This window comes from Gymnoscopelus microlampas (genome assembly GCF_963454915.1).
Source record: "Gymnoscopelus microlampas genome assembly, chromosome: 13".
Classification (NCBI taxonomy): Eukaryota; Metazoa; Chordata; class Actinopteri; order Myctophiformes; family Myctophidae; genus Gymnoscopelus; species Gymnoscopelus microlampas.
The window spans coordinates 15,991,005-16,008,736 of NC_139950.1; the positions used below are offsets into that span (position 1 = coordinate 15,991,005).

Sequence of the window (17,732 nt, forward strand, 5' to 3'; positions counted from 1 at the left end):
ACATATCTCGCCTGGATATGCACGAGCAGAGCAGTGCTTAACCCATTAAAACATCTGTGTAACCACTTTAACCAGTATTTTATACTTTGGCTATTCAAAAATAGCAGAACTACAAGCTCATAGCGCGACACCGAGTGCCGCGCTATGAGCTTGTAGATCTGCTATTTTTTTGAAAAATCTTGAAAATATGTGCAAATCTTTGAAAATATTTTTAAAGCGAAAATGTTTTACTCAAATCTTTGCTTCTTGGGGGGTCCTGGAACAACATATTTTGAGATGGGGGGTCCACGGCCAAATACATATCATTTTGGGGGTCCTTGACATGAAAAAGTTAGAGAACCACTGATTATAGTAACATAGTAACACTTTTTTTTTTTCAAAAAACTGTTAGGATTTAGAAGATTTGTAGAATCCCCCAGAAGTAAAATTTGATTTACAAATGTTCGCTTTAAAAAATATATATTCAAAGATTTGCACACATTTTCACGATTTTTAAAAAATAGCAGATTTACACGCTCATAGCGTGGCACTCGGTGCCGAGCTATGAGCTTGTATATCTGCTATTTTTGAATAGCCAAAGAAATCTAAAAGTGACACGGATGCGTTCGCGGTCTTAATGGGTTAACCATGGCACTCGTTAATTTTCAGGGTGAAACCTAATTTCACGGGAGGGAGTCGCATGGGAGATTGGGCCCACGGAGCAGGAGAGACGATGCTCTCTGCGCGTGCTTACCTATCGCCTCAGAATTAAGCCCGCGGTACAGCTGTCGCACGGCCCCCCAAATACAAGCCGGGCAATTAGCGGGGGGTTAGTTTGACCCGGCACGAGAAACAAAGACGTCGCTGTCGGGTGGAAACCTTGTATGTCTGGAAAAAAAACATGACTTTTTTGAGGAAATGGGGTGAAAAAGAACCTGTGTTCCAATGGATCCAATGTGGTTAAGACTGTATTTAGTCACAAGCTCTTGTTAATACCTTTTATTGGTTTAATATTGATAAAACCTGCACATACTCACTTCTCTCTTTCACATTTTGTCTGTGTGCTAATAGCTTCCATGCACACACACATGGAAGCATACACAAACACGTATGGGCGTTCCACAAGTGTGGAGAGGTCATTACTTTCTTTTAAAGACCTTTTCAGATTTAGAATTAGCTTACCTTTCATAGAATTGAAGTAACTTGCTGGGTGTTTTAATTGTGGTGTATATTTATGTATTGTCTTGTCTTGAATCTATGCATTGACCCGAGTAAAACGATTTCCCCTCGTGAATAATAAAGGACATCTAATCTCGTCACAACTCCCCGTGATGTGACGCGTTGTTGTGAGCTTGTAGATTGGCTACTTTTGTATGACACTGTAGTGTATGACGAAGTTGGGCATTCATTTAAAAACATAAAAAGTTGATTTATGGAGATGCAAGGTTTCTGCCCAACAGCAAAGAAGAGCATGTGTAGTCACACCATCCTTCATGCATCTCTCTCACTCTCTCCGTCTCTCTCTCTCATTCTGTCTCTCTCTCTGTTTCTGTCTGTCTCTCTCTCTCTCTCATAGGTGTCAGTGGTAAATGCGTTGGACATGCAGGTGGTTGTGTCTAACGTCCCGGCCTATGTGGTAGAAGAGAACAAGGAGAAGCTTGTTAGGTAAGACAGTGTTTGGTGTGATTGATTGATTGATTGATTGATTGATTGAATACTTTATTAACAGTTTGCAAACAAAGCACAGAAACTACAGTTCTATACAAAAGAATGCTAAAAGGATTAAACCTAAGAAAGCACTATGGCTCAATAGTTTCCATTGGGGTCCTGTGTATTCAATTCATCGAAACATTTAATGACAGACAAATACACAATACTGTGCAAAAACATCATATAAACGAGTAGTAAAAAGAAAAATATGTACATTAAACAGTTCGAAATGTGAATGTTGCCCTGAATGACATCAGAAGAAATGAAACCAGTAGAATTTGCGTACTGCCAGCCTATAGGGAGTGGACTACTGTGTGTGGGGTCCGGTGACCCCCAGTGGTCCTTGAGGGGGTTCCAGCAAAATGTGTTAATACAGCAACAACCACTTCAACCCGAGTTTGTACTTCGGCTAGTTGAAAATAACCAATCTACAAGCTCACAAGAGCGAGCTGAGATTGGCTATAAAAGAAAATAATCTTGAAACATTTTGACAAATCTTGAATCATTTTGAGAAATGTTTACACACATATTCTATTATGGGGGATCCCTGGCACAAAATCTTTTCAGGTGGGGGTCCGTGGCCAAATACATATTATTTGTGGGGTCCTTGACATGGAAATGTTTGAGAATCACTGCTATAGATCAGAGAAGATATATTATGTAAAAAAAACTATTTTTGAATAGCCGACGTATAAAACATGGATAAAGTGATTAAAACGTTTGTGATGCTTTAGCTTGGGACCCCCTGTAACCCCCCAAAGGACCCCTGGGGGTCTGTCTACGGACCCCAATTTGATAACCACCGCTGTAGATGTGCAGCAACTGTACCCTGCGATGCTGTTCAGAGGCAAAACGAAACGAAGTGAAAAACGACACAGTCACATTACAACTTGCAAAATATTTATGAACGTAATTTCACCAGCCTTTCCATTTAGACACTCTAGTTCATGAATTCTAACATGACACTCAACAACACCCCCGTTTCCTCTCCCACTGTCTGTGTGTTGCAAATGTGTGTCACTGACACAGGGTTTTTTTTTTTTTTGCACCCTGCATACATCTAAAGCATTAATGGATTTTTACCACTAAAACCTGGCTTTCACATTTCCACTTTGGGAAAAGTGGTCTGACGCAGGTAGGGAGTGTGATACGTTTTAACATTAATTCGATACGCATCACGATACATGGTTGACGATACGATAGATAGACACTCTTTGTTTATAGGGATACAATATGATTATGATTCAATGATTTAAAATCAATACAGTAATTATTGAACCCAAAAAAAAACATCATCAGTGTGATTTTTTTTTATCATTATGGATAAAAATAAGTAAACACGGTGATTCATTGGCAAATACATAGACATTTTATTTGAACACGCGTGGACAAACTCACTCCTTGACAACACAGAGATTACACACATTTATAGAAGACCAAGCGTAGCGATATGGAGCCCTGCGTCAAACACATTTTTCTTGTCTTAACATCGCTAAATACATGGCACAAGTTCTTAGCAGCGATACAAGCAATTATTTGCATTGCGAAACGATTTTAGATCGATAAAAGTTTGCCAATCAGAGACTCACTTAATGCAGCATTATGCAATGAGGAAGGACGAAGGGACATTGAGTGGAACAAAACAAGCATCCACCCATAGCCTGACACCACCGTGCGTCGGTGCGTCGCGTCAACGAGGCAGTGACTGCCTTGTTTTTTTTGGGGGGTCGGTGTCGTTGGTGTCGGTTGGAAACCTTGTACTGTATGTCCAAAACAGATCTGCTATTTTCACTTCTTTTGTGTGACACTCTTGTATGATGAAGTAGGGCATTAATTCATTCATAGAAAATTGAAATATGGTATTCTGGAGATACAAGGTTTCTGCCCGACAGCAACGATATATTCTCTCGGATTACCCATGTTGTGGAGCATCAATCTTATGCATAATTCATAGCATGGAATACTAAATGAGGACATAGATGTGAGCAAAGATAAAGGTAATGTAAAGATACTTTAGCGAGGAAAAATGTTTAATCTATTGATTAGTGAGATTTATTCTTCCGAGGCTTTTCGTTTTTCGTTTCCTCCCCACACACGTTTGTTGTCTCCGCCAACTAATCTCCGGCACCATAGGCCCGATTGGGCACACACACTCCCTAGAGGCCAGAGCAGAACCTCTGCCCCAATTTTCTCACATCGGCCTGTTATAGCGCCACCAGGAGGCCGACTTTTGCGAAACATATTTTTTGATATTACTCCTTCAATTTTGTCAAAACATCACGCAAATCGGTACACAATATCTCTATAGTCATGTGATCAAGATGGATCTGTCTGATTTGTCATATTACATCCTGATTGGCTAACATTGGCTTCCAAAGTTTGCAGGATTGGTGTGTTTTAAACAAAATGCCTCAAATCAGGAAAGCAGTGTGCGATTGACGTGAAACTTTGCACGCACATTCCCACTAGGCCGAGGTAGAAACGGCGCCCTTTGCACATTGGCCGATTTTAGCAAAACAATTTATTTTTGAACAAAATGCCTCAAATCATGAACACAGCGTCTGATTGCCGTGAAAGGCAGAGGAAGAAATGGAACCCTTTTCACATTGCCCTACTATAGCGCCACCAGGAGGCCACAATAACCCACCTGACCTGGCAGAGACCTGTGCTCCGAGGAGCGCTTTTTGTAGTCGTCACTGCTGTTGTATCCTACTGACTCACCTGCCAGTGAGGCGCCCCCACCGGGAGGAGGTAGAGCCTCCGTCCTACTCCTCCCGCCCAACACTCCCTGCTGACAGGAGCCGCCCCCAACCCGTAGATTATGTGCCGTTACAAATATCACCCTCCCCGCCCGGCTTCCCTCCCCCGAACAGGAACACGGACCAATTGTGTGTTCTTAACAGACGCTCGACAAAGCCGGACACACCGCGGTGGATTTGAACCGCCATGCCTCCGTGGTGGTGGGCAGGCACTTTACCACTGCGCCACCTGAGCGCCCGCCTTCTCCTGAGGTTTTTAAACCACACTTGTGTGAGCTTCGACTTTAAACAAACTGTGACATGTACCATTTTCCAGTCCATATTTTTTGCCACGCTCTCTGCAGGGCCTCCTTTAGGAGATAGACTTTGTTATTCAGAACATTTTCCACCGTTTGGTTTCTTCAGAGAGAGAGAGAGAGAGAGAGAGAGGGAGAGTGTGAAAGGGGAATGCATAATTCCATGCAGAATTGTCACGGCACCCATAAAGTAACAAAGTACATTTACTGAAATACTGTACTTAAGTACAATTTTGAGGTGTTTTTACTTTACTGGAGTATTTCCAATTTTCAGTATTTTTACTTCTACTCCACTACATCTCAGAGGCAAATATTATACTTTTAGTCCACTACAAGGTTCCTTTGTAGATTTTGATTATTATTACAAAACATACACTAACCACTTCAGCCCTATCTATATTTCGGCCATTTGAAAATGGCCGATGCGACGCATTGTGACTGTGAGCTTGAACATCTGCTATTTTCAAAGGATTTTTAAACATTTTACACATTTGAAAACTTGTGAAATGGGACATTCTGCATAATGAGTACTTTCTACTTGTGGTACGTTAAGTACATTTTGATACCAATACTTTTGTACTTTTTTGGCAATTTTGAATTCCAAACTTTTACTTGTAAGGGCAATGCTGTCATTTGTGGATTTCTGGAGAGAAAAAAAACGCTCCATTCCCATTGAAATTCATTGGCAGAATCCGCCCTCATAGGTAGAATGAAAGTGCTGTGTGACCGTGCGCTTGCAGTAGTTTTTTCATTGCAGTATTGATACTTTTACTTCAGTAAAACATCTGAGTATATTTTTTCCACCACTGCTTGACAGAGAAAAGGAGAGAGTGTGAAAGGGGAATGCATAATGCCATGCAGAGTTGTCACAGCACATTGAATGTGAGCCCCTTAGTTCAAGGTGGCAACGCAAAGGAGGAAGCACCTTATAACATTGCATGCTAAATTATTATTATTGGAGGACTGGAAACCTGCAGCCGTTCCAATGTTCTTTATCCTCCTATAATTCTACAAACCTCTGTCTGTGCTGTGCTCACAAAAACGCCCGGTTCTCCTCAGTGGCTCGACCAATTGATCTGAAATTGCACACAGCCATTGACCATTACCATGTGCATGGAACTGCAAAGTTTTTCGATTTCACCAAATCTCAGCTGTTTATTAGCGTTTTTGTGTAAAAGAATGTCGCCATGGTTACGGGGCTGCCCAGCTACAGTATGGGACGAACTGTGTCCCGGTTTGCCAGATCATGTGTGCATATCCCCCCACGGATTGGTCGACCGGCTATGGACTAGTTCAGTATTATTAGAGTTGTATTTATTTATTTATTATTGTAGATTTTCACCTACAATGGATTGATTATTAATCAATCATCTTATTAAAAGTATCGTTTATCAATGATTGTTTTAGAATTGTTTTCAAATTGATCAGCTCGCACCCCCCACCCCCTACGCGTATCGTATTTATACTTCTTCAAGCACAGGTTTATTCATACAAGTGAATCCCAATCCTACAGTAAAAACGTTTCACTCCAGAGCTTAAATGATTGCTGTCCCACTGGGCAGTCAGTGGATGGTGTGTTTTCTCCACACCCGGGGCTCTTGGCAAAACAAGACCTCAGATAATCCATTTCAGGCGGGCACTGAGAAAAATCCGCACTTGAGGTTACGAGCCAAGGAAGGAAAAATGTGTTGCTGGCTGCCGCCAGTGCCAAGGTGGATATCATCTCTCGTCGGATGGAAACCTTGTATGTCCAAAACTGTTACTTTTCAGGAAATGAGCACGCGACGTGTTATGAACTTGTAGATTGGCTATTTTTGCTACTTTTTTTGTGACACTGTAGTATGACAAAGTAAGGCATTCAATTACGAAATAAATATATATTAAAGAAATCTGCGCCGAGCCGCCAAACGATAAAGAGTCTGAGCAGCACTCATGTAAAATAGCCCCGGATCATCACAATTAGTGTGGCAAAATCTGTATAGGCCTCACAAAAATGGCATCACAGCCAAGGGCTAAACAACATGACGCAAAGTTCTCCAGGGCCGAGCTCAGACAGAGCTGGGAACCCTTTAACAGCCATTTGCTTTTCAGATAGACTAATTACACTAAAAGCTTCCTCCCACAAGAGCGACAAATTAAGTATATTTTCTTGAACCTCGATCATTAATTAAATTGAGTTCAGGATAAAAAAATATATATATATATAAATAGGCCCCTAAGAGGCTGCATGGACTAGACTGTCTAATCTGCCCGTTTTAATTGACTGATCAATGAGGGAGAAAAATGGGGAGCAAATCTAATTGTAAAGTTACATACTGTAGCATACTGCAACACACACTGTGGTTCTCAAATGTAAAGGACCCAAAATCTATCTGTATTAACTATTTCACTTTCTAGTACGACTTTTACGACTTTTTTCCCCAAAGGCTCAGACTGCCAAAGACCACTTTTACGTTTTCAGTGGATTTCCACCTGATGGCGCTGTTCTCTAACACACAAGTGACCATTTTCATCCTCAAGTCACACAGATCCAGGAGATCACGTGATCGAAAGATCTCCACCACCATTGACTTCCTGCTTAGAGTATTTGGGGAAATGGCTGTATCTTTTTTTTCTCCCTGCATTTTCGACGAGACGAGCTATATTCAACGGCCTGTGACAAGGGACGGGGACGTGGGGGTCGCGATTACTTTTTTTTTTTCTCGTGGGATTACAGTGAAACCCTCCGTGTTAAGCAACCGTCAGTGGATCGATCATACTGGATATTAATATTCTGTGACTAGTTGAAAAGGTAAGGAAAAACAAAAATTCATTTATGTATTTAATCTGGCAGTGAAAGAGTTAAGCAAAACTTCTGAGGGACCCCCTTGGGGGTGGGTCCCGACCCACAGTTTGAGAACCACTGGCTTAGCAGTTTTCTTTTTAATGGAAGTGTTGCTCATTGAACACACTGTTGTATTAATGTTTTTGACATACTTTTTTCTTACCTTGTCACAGTATCATGGAGCGCTACATCCAGGACCAGATCCCAGGGGCCAAGGTGATCGTGGAGGCCATCGGGGCCAAGCGGTACGGTGACGGCTACGAGCTGGAGGACCACTCCAAGTCGGACATGATCGTGTACGCCATCGACCCGCTCACCAACAGGGCCATCTCACGCCAGGAGCTCCACAAGTGAGTGGGTGAAGTTCACCAAAGCATTTTACTAGTGTTTACCAGAACGAATGGGTCGGGACCCATTTACGGATCCATTTTCATGGGTTGTGAGTAAATAGTATGCCTTGTTTTTCTTCTTTAACGTTTCCTACAAAAAATATATATTATCGCTGTCAGGCAGAAGCCTCCTATCTCCATATTAGATTTTTTGGGTGTTTTTTCATAAATGAATGCCATTAATGCCAATTCATCATACAACTACAGTGTCACACACAAGTCTAAACAGTGGCAGAATCCTGAAAAGTAACAGTTTTGGACGTACAATTTTATAATTTGTGCCTTTTTGATTGATTGATTGAATTGAATACTTAATTAGTCAGCACGAGGTACAGTAAGACATTAAAGCTAAAAGGAAAACACAAAAAAAGTCCTGGGGACTTGTTTCCATGGTGGTCCTACAGTATGTATTCAACACACAATAATACATGTCATCAACAAATATAAACACTATACTATTTGTACAAAAGAGATGGGAAAATAACATTTACCTCCCCTTGTGGTCTCCTGATAGATGTTTTTTCAGGCCAATTTTGAAAGAAACCAGTGTTACACATCCTTTAATATAGTGGTTCTCAAACCTTTCAGGACGCGGCCCCCCAAAATAATCATATTTGAACTGGGGACCCCCCAAAATAATCATATTTGAACTGTGGACCCCCCAACCCTGACAAGCACTTGGAATTGTAGGAGTTTAGGCATTACATTTTGTTTGATTCGGTGCTGTGAGCTTTTTGAAAAATCGTGAACCTTTGTGCAAATCTTAGAATACATAATATTTGAAAGCAAACTTTTTAAACTACAATCTTTGCTTCTGGCGGGTCACTAACAAAATATGTCCAGGTGGGGGTCCGCAGCCAAATATATATAATTTTGGACATGAAAACGTTTTGAGCATCACTGATATTGCAACGTAATATACGTTTTTCAATAAACCGATTTTTAGATCCTTAGGTCTTAATGGGTTAATGGATGGTGATAGGGCATTCATTTGGTGGCAGAGCAGAGCAGAACCTTTTTCTTAAGGGGAAAAGGTTAGGGAAGGACCATTGATTTGATTTACAAGGTCACTCTTGTGCTAGATGTTTGCTCGTTTTGATGGAGTGCCGCTGGGTGTAATTCCCATATTATTCCCATTGTCTCTCTTTACCCTCTGCCCAGCGAGTGAGTCAGCATCTCCCTCGCCGCTGTTTTCTTTTCTCCACAAGCTTCAAACTTCTCTCCTCAGGTGCACCAGATCTGTCATAACGTCACTGTTGGGGCGGAAAAACCTTGTATCTCCACATTTCAAATTAGTATGTTTTTTCATTAATAATGAATGCTAGGGCTGGGCGATAGGACTACGATTAAAGGGATATTTCACTTTCAAACATTTTTGGGCTTGTGTTAACGTCTACTCAGGCTTTTGTGAGTACCCCAGACAGTTTTTAAATAGCTTGATTCAGTATTTAGATATTTGATATTCCTTTTATCGGACACGCCCCCTTCCTATATAAACCCATTGTAACTTCAAACTCCATCTTAACCATCATAGATTCATCAAAAACCCCAGTCCTTGGTTCTGGTGACTTGTAGTGTCCTCCTAATACGTGAGGGGGCATTTCTTCTTTCATTGATATTATTGTATTTTGTATTGTATTATTAGTTTTGGGTTTCCACCTGACTGCGATGATATGCTGGAATGGAGGAGAGGGAGGTACTGTACAAGAGAACAAGAGTTCCCAAACTTTTCAGGCTGCGACACCCCCCCAAAAAATAAAATAATAATAATATTTGAACTGGGGACCCCCACCCTGACAAGCACTCGGAATTGTAGGCATTTGACTCAGTTCCACAGATAAATATTGTGAAAATAGCAGATCTACAAGATCATATTGCCTCGCACATTTTCACAATGTTTGCCTCTTTCTCACGTAATATTTGCCAATTTGGTATTAAAAAGGTCTTAAAAGTCATTCAATTGTAATGTGCAGATACCCTGTATACACTTATACTGTATGTTGGTTTGTTTACTGTCGAGTGAGAAAACAATGTTGCACATTAGGTTAATCGTATGGGCGACCCCCCAAAATAATTTGGTGACCCCCCTGGGGGTGCCGACCCCCAGTTTGGGAACCACTGCAATAGAAGAGGGTGTGAGAGGGGGGGGGGGGGGGGGGGGGGAGAGCAGGGGGGGGGGGGGCTTTGGAGACAGAGGGGGTGTATTTTTTTCTATCAATCCATCATCCCCTGACGTGCCACCGGCCTGAAGGTTGTTCCAGTCGTCTGGAGGGATGCCAGCATTGCATTGCCCTCCTCGCCAGCCTTCAGCACATTATCGTCGCAGTCGGGCAGAAACCTCTTATCTCCATGTTCAAACTTTTTGTGGGTGTTTTTTTCTTCGTAAATTAACGCCTTGCTTGATCGTACTACAGCGTCACACAAAGTAAGTTTGGACATATATATGAGGTTTCCACCCGACAGGCGATATAGACCTCCGGCGGGTCCCATGGGTTTGCCCCGTCTCTGCGGCCGCGTGCCCAAACGCCGCTTTGACCACGCAGCAGATGCCGGTGTCCACATGGTGATATTACAGCACCGCAGAGAAGGGCTCCCCGCATACTCTTATGTCCCCCCCCCCTCATTGGAAGGAAAATAACACCATAGGCATCTGATCCTATAAGGTAAAAATAGACGGCAAGGAAGCTCCGCTGGATTTGAGGCCAAATAGGAAGTAATTATCAGCACGCAGTTCTAATTAATGGCCCAGCAAATGTCGCTATTAAACCTCCCGTTGGCTGCAGTTAGCCTGACACAGCCCGGATTTGAATTTGCAAAGTGTAGAAACCAATGGGTCACGTGATGGTTCCCTTCATCCATATTTTTGAGCGGTGTAGCCGCTCCTATAAGTGGGGTTGGGACACCTCATTAGTACACCCTTCGCTGTACTGTGATTGGCTCATAATAGCACACCCCTCTACATTAGTACACCACTAGCTGTACTGTGATTGGCTCATAATAGCACACCCCTCTACATTAGTACACCCCTAGCTGTACTGTGATTGGCTGACTCTATTGGCTGACTCTATTCAGCACTGTGATTGGCTAGCAAGACACATGATGAAATGAATAACCTATAAATACTTTTTTTTTAAGTGAGCTTCCATCACTCACCGTGATGACCACACCGCTCACTTCACACTGGGTGTGATTTTTTTTTTACAGTCTATGGGTAAAATGCTATGGCATTACTGACCCCGGCCCCCCTTGACAAACCTAAGGCACTGAATCCACCCAGAAAACCAGTGGTAGAAAGTAACTAAGTATGTTTACTCAAGTAAAAACAATCTGCAAGCTGTAGCTCAGGCAGATACACTCGAGAGGTTTACACGCATGTGCAGCACTCTGTGGGCGATGCATGTGACGTGTCAATCAGCTGACTAAATTGGCGGTTTATTTGAGCTCACCTCATACACCTCATGTACATTTTTCAAAAACGTATGAAATGGGACATTCTGCATAATGACTTTTGTATGTTTTACTCAAGTAAAACGTTGAATACAACAGAATATTTATCATCTCTGTCGTGTGGAAACCTCAGTTGTCCAAAACTGTTACTTTTCAGTATTCAAATAAAAAAATAGCAAAAGTAGCAGATCTACAAGCTCAAAAACGCGGTGCCGAGCTTATAGATCTGCTACTTTTGATAGCAGATCGTGTGACGCTGTTGCTGTACAGCGCAACACGATCAAGAAGGGCATTAATTTCCAAAAAAAAATAATTTTACTAAAGTGTAAAATATGGAGCTCCAAGGTTTCTGCCCCAACAGCAGCGATATTTATACATTATGGAGTACTTCTTCCACCAGTGGGTAAAACAACATCCGTGGGAAACATCCCTTATACTGAGCACTAGTTTAGTCTCTAACTTTTCCCAGCTTAGTCTGAAACGATACGCGCCCCACCCCTCTCTCTCTCTCGGTCTGTCACATGTCTCCCTCCCCCTGTCATCTCTATCTCCCTCTGTCATCTCCCTCCCTGTCTCTCCTCCTTTCATCTCTATCTCCCTCTGCTTCTCTTGCTCTCTCCTGCTCTCATATCTCTCTGCCATCTCTCTCTCTATCATTTCTCCCTTCCTCCCATATTTATCTCCCCCTCGCTTCCTCTCTCTTTTCCCTCTCTCTCAGTCTGTGTCCCTCAGTCTCCATGCTCTTAAAACATGAATGATACTCCCCGTCCCTTTTTAAATCAGGCCCTGCTACAGTTAAGAGCTTGGCTGTACCCCCCCCCACACACACACACACACACACACACACACACACACACCTCATCCCCTTATTTGAGCTCCTTCTGTTTTATTCCTCTTGTTAAGAAGCCTGCATGCGTCATAAAAAAAAGAAGAAAAAAAGGGGGGGGGGCTTTTTAGCCAGAGCATCGTCCTTATAAAAAAAAATGTCACTTTCTGAGAGAGCTGCCATTAATTTTGAAAAGAGGCTTCGTAACGTCCCTGACTTTTTAATAAGAATCCTGCTGCTTTGTTATTGCTCAGGAGTGAGAAAACACTGCAAAGCAGAACGCCCTCAACACTCCAGACTAAATAAAAAGTCACGACGAGTCAATGTCAAGAGAGTGAGAAAACAGCCAGCGTACACAATAAATGTCCTTTTCACATTTTGTGACTATGCTGATAATGTCCTTTTCACATGGTTGTATTTACTTCTCCGCGGTAAGAGCAACAGACGCGTTTCAACAAGTCTTCCTCAGCGTTGTCACGACATTTATTGTGTGCTGGCTGTTTTCTCACTTTCATGAGGCGTTTGAGGGTTTGAGTTTTTTTTAGGATTCCCCAATAGCTGTTACACCTGGCAACTGCTATTCTTCCTGGGGTAAAATACTTAACAGCATAAAAACACTGTTAGTGCATTCACCTAATTAAAATTACTTAGGTATATTGAAATAAACAGAAGTAGAATCATTCCTCCAGATTTATAAGAAAATGCTTTAGTCTTTTACCCTTAATTTCTGTGATACATACTGGTAGAGAGTTCCAGAAAGTAATTGCCCTGTGCATGACTGTATTCTTCATTGCATCAGTTCTTGGCGTAGGCCCTGTAAATTGGCCCATCACTGCATGTCTATTAATTTTGTGTCTATTGCTGGTATAATGAATAGTTTTATATAAGCATTTCGTTTTTTCATTTAAACAAAATATTTCAGAAAAATGCAGCCAATAGGCAGGACAGTAGTAGTGCCAGATGAGAGGAGCTCACAGGGAGACAGACCGAGAGTGAAGGAGAGATGCTGAAAGACGTGTGTGTGTGTGTGTGTGTGTGTGTGTGTGTGTGTGTGTGTGTGTGTGTGTGTGTGTGTGTGTGTGTGTGTGTGTGTGTGTGTGTGTGTGTGTGTGTGTGTGTGTGTGTGTGTGTGTGTGTGTGTGTGTGTGTGTGTGTGAGACTTTCTAGTCTATAGTTGAAACAAGTATTCCAAAATATTTTGGATGTATCATGTTTGTAGATCGGCTATTTTTTACTATTCCTCGTATGACACAGTTTAGGGGTGCGTTCGGAAATTGCGCACCGGAGCGCACTCGCCTATTAGTTCGTATTGGCCAGTGCGCTCAGTGCTGTATTTCCGAACGCACCTAGATGTCTCTGTTTAACATCATGAAGTACATTTTTCTCATAGCATGTAGCACCTGAGGAAGCATTAAGCGAAGCACGTTGTTCATACTGGGTCAATAAAGCAAGTCGTCCTGCATGTGAGGAGTGTGTACGTTCCCTTCTTTTGAAGGTTACTTACTTCATTATTTTGTACATTTTCTCTTGCATTGATCCACACTCCCGTTGGGGTCTTAAAGACGTGCACGAGTGTTATTCTGTTTATTGGACATCATCCTCAGTTTACCTGTTTAGCATAGTCACTTTTCTCCTCTGAAATGGATGCAGGAATCAGACTGTGGAATGATACCTGCTGAAATGGCAATTGAACTACAAAAAAAACATACAGTACACTGAGCCCTTCAACAACTTAGTGTGGTTGAAGGGTCTCCCAAACACTGGGTCGGGACTCGGGACCCATTTGTGGTTTGTGTACACATTTTTATGGGTCACGAGTAATTACCCCCTGTTTCCAACAATCTTTTTAATTATTTCAAAAGATATTATCTTTTAACACATTTCAATGTTCAGAAATAAAAACAAATTCAAACATTTTTCAAAGAAACTATTACTATTAAATACTAAATAGTAAAAGGAATTCCGGAAAAAAAAACAAAAAACACTTATAGTTAAGTAGTGAAAATAGTACAAGCTGCTTGTAGATCTGCTATTTTCACTTTTTTGGGCCCCCTGGAGACATCTAATTTCTCTTGGGTCTCGAGCCAAAATGTTTGGGAACCACTGCTCTATACAGTCCTTTATACTTTTTGTTTACTTTTACACTACTTCTCAGGGCCTTTTTAGCCTGAATGTCTGACTGTACCTTGTGCTGTTTACATTTCTGATAAAGTATTCAATCAATCAATCAAGACTGTACAGTATGTGATGCGTTGTGAGCTTGTAGATCTGCTATTTTCACTAGCTTGGGTCTTTGGGAGACATCAAATTTCTCTTTTGGGTCTCAAGCTAAAATGTTTGGGAACCACTGCTACAGTATATACAGTCCTTTATACTTTTTGTTTGCTTTTACTCAACTACTTCTCAGATTTAAAAAAAAATCTATTTTCAAAAGAATTTTATACATCTGAAACTTGTGAAATGGGACATACTGCATAATGAGTACTTTTGGTACTTTAATTATATTTTGATGCCAATACTTTTACTCAAGTGCATTTTTTTATTCTGGACTTTTACTTTTGCAGTATTGACCCTTTTACTTAAGTAAAAAATGCGAGTCCTTTTACCACCACTGATCGCAGGTTCCTGGACGGCAACCTGCTGGACATCAACAAGGAGTTCCTGCCCCACCTGGGCGAGGGCGGCCGCGTCCAGGAGGTGCGTGACCTGGGCGTGGTGGCCGGCGTGAAGAAGGCGGCGCAGGCCGTGGGCTACACGGAGGGCGCCCTGCTCGCCCTCGCCATCATCATCATCCTCTGCTGCATCCCCGCCATCCTCATCGTCATGGTTACCTACAAACAGTGAGTGTTGTGCCGTTAACATAAAAAAAAAGAACCATCCGCACTCACACAAACGTTTGAAAAGGCTTTAGTAAAAATGTTTTTGGGTGAAAAGGTTAAAGCACTATATCTGATAGTGATCAATGCTGTGTAATGTTTGTTCAGTAACAGTATAGCTCTTTGATAAACAGAAACTACATGTTCAGGTGGGTCGCCAATTTTATCCAATCAGGAGAGAGTACTGTACCCATTTTATCTGCTTCAAATGGACTGTGTTCCAGTTTCAAAGCACATTTCTTTCTGGCGTCACTTCGAATTTCACTTGTTTATCCTGTGTGAATTCTTTCTCCTGATTAGATAAAGTTCCCGACCACAAAATGCATTTTCTGTTTACTAAAGTGCTGGAGAGACGGGGGGACTCCTGTTACAGAACAAACACTCTTCGTTTTGCAATGATTGCTATCAGATTATAGAGCTATTTAACGACAAAAGTCACTTACTGCACCTTTTCTGTGCCGCAGCAGTCCATCTGAAGTGAACGCGTTTTGGCCTTGTGGCCTTTCGCCAGCTTTTCCGAAACGCTGACGATCGAAGGCCAAAAGGCCGAAACGCGTTCGATCCAGATGGATTGCTGCCTGCTGCCGTACATTAAAGCATTTTTTGTGTGAGTGCGGAATGCGGATGTTCTTTTTGATGTCATAGTTGTGTTGGAATCTGCTCCCGGTTTGACCTTTCTGCTCGCTTGAGTTGAGCGTGCCCTAGTCTTTGAAGGGAACGGCTTTGTGCGCTGCTGTTGCCATCGCAATAGGAGTCGGGTGTGTTCCGTAAACCACTGCTTCCCAAACAGTGGGTCGGCGCCCATTTGTTGGTTGCGGACCAATTTTTATGGGTCGCGAGTAGATATATCCTTTTTTTAATTTCCTACATTTATTATTTCAAAAGATTTTAAAAAGTTTAAAAACAATCTTTAAATCACAACTTTTCATCAATTAAAACAATTGCAACATTTTTCAAATCTTATAATCCCATGAATAAAATTAATAAATATAAAAGTTTAAGAAGTAGTGAAAATAGTAGATCCACAAGCTCGCAACGCGTCACTTCGCGCCGCGTTGCGAGCTTGTAGATATGCTATTGTAGATATGTTATTATAATCTTTAGAGCTTGTAGATATGCTATTGTAGATATGTTATTATAATCTTTAGAGCTTGTAGATATGCTATTGTAGATATGTTATTATAATCTTTAGAGCTTGTAGATATGCTATTGTAGATATGTTATTATAATCTTTAGAGCTTGTAGATATGCTATTGTAGATATGTTATTATAATCTTTAGAGCTTGTAGATATGCTATTGTAGATATGTTATTATAATCTTTAGAGCTTGTAGATATGCTATTTTTCACTAGTTTGGGTCACAGGCAAACATCTGATTTCTCTTTTGGGTCTTGAGCTAAAACGCCCGTCCAAATGGACCTTTATGGGCCTTTAACTCTTAGAGAGTGTCCAAATGACAGGGTCCATTTGGTTCCATTTGTACACTCACAGTTAAATGAACACTGAGGATTTTACGGTGTAGATTTGGGTCTCAAAGAGTCTCAAGAGTTAATTAAACTTTAACCTCCATGTTCCATTTGTACACTCTCAGAGTTACAGACCCATAAAGGGTCCATTTGGACCTCTGGTGAACCCCAGACCCGATGTTGAAAAACAGTGCTATAAATATTAATGAAGTATACTTTAATCCTGAAGTTCTGTTGAGTTAATGCTCTTTTCTAGCTAAATAAGCGCCTAATTAAGCATGCGTGCGTCTTGTAGTTCATAACTTTGATGATTCCTGTTGAACGCATGGATTAAAGTTCTTAGTCGCCACAATTTATTTCAGTCATTTTTTTATCAGATTAAAGAGTATTAGAAAGGGTCAAACTAGCAACAAGAACTATCGTTCTATTGCTTAAATTGTAAATTGATGTTCAGAGGCATCTTCCGTGAAACTCCTAATGGTCTCAGATGTTTCATATTTTAAAATCCAAAGTTAAAGCCTCAATCTGCAATCTTTTAAACTGGTCGGCGGTATATAGAACCACAAGAACACATGGTTTCGAATGATATTACAGTACCTAAGTATAACAAATTCTACATATCGTCTCTGTCAAGTGGAAACTTCATTATCAACTGTCGAAAGCGACGATATAATGTAATTGTTTAGGAAACACCGCGCTAGTGTGGAGGAACGTCTGCTTTCATGCTGCTTCACAAATCACAGTTTGGGACTTGGCCTAGACAAAAACAAATTTCAGTCGTGACTGATTTGTTTTTGCTTGAATCCCTGTAACCGATTGTCGAGATGGCCTGCCGGGTTTGGGCGAGCATAACCACAAATAATTATCATGTGTTGATAGATAGTGAAGAAATGTGACTGTGCGTCGCGTCACGTGTCTCTCTCTCTGTGTGTAATTATCCATGCTGACTGCTGGGCTAATCTCTTGGCTCATGCCCCGTGAAAGCAGAGGAATTAACACTCATTTGAGACAAATATCCACAGCTGGTCGAGATGCCACAGTGCATCATCGTTTAACCAGGTTCTGGTCACACGCAGTGGTGGAAGAAGTACTCACATAAAAGCACCAATACCACAATGTAGAAATAGTCTGTTACAAATTGAAGTCTGATATTCCAAATT

General features: G+C 41.4%; 1 protein-coding gene across 1 annotated transcript in view; it reads left to right on the forward strand.

Annotated features, from left to right (window-relative positions):
- Positions 1-15,074, forward strand: part of LOC311059381 (protocadherin-15-like) — a gene marked incomplete at its 3' end in the record, with an annotated part of 341,810 nt that extends 326,736 nt beyond the window's left edge. The window contains exons 30-32 of the mRNA XM_084077261.1: positions 1,556-1,644; positions 7,742-7,918; positions 14,852-15,074. Of these exons, the coding sequence (XP_083933387.1) occupies positions 1,556-1,644; positions 7,742-7,918; positions 14,852-15,074 (489 nt within the window). The remainder of the gene's footprint in view (positions 1-1,555; positions 1,645-7,741; positions 7,919-14,851) is intronic.
- Positions 15,075-17,732: the final 2,658 nt, after the last annotated feature.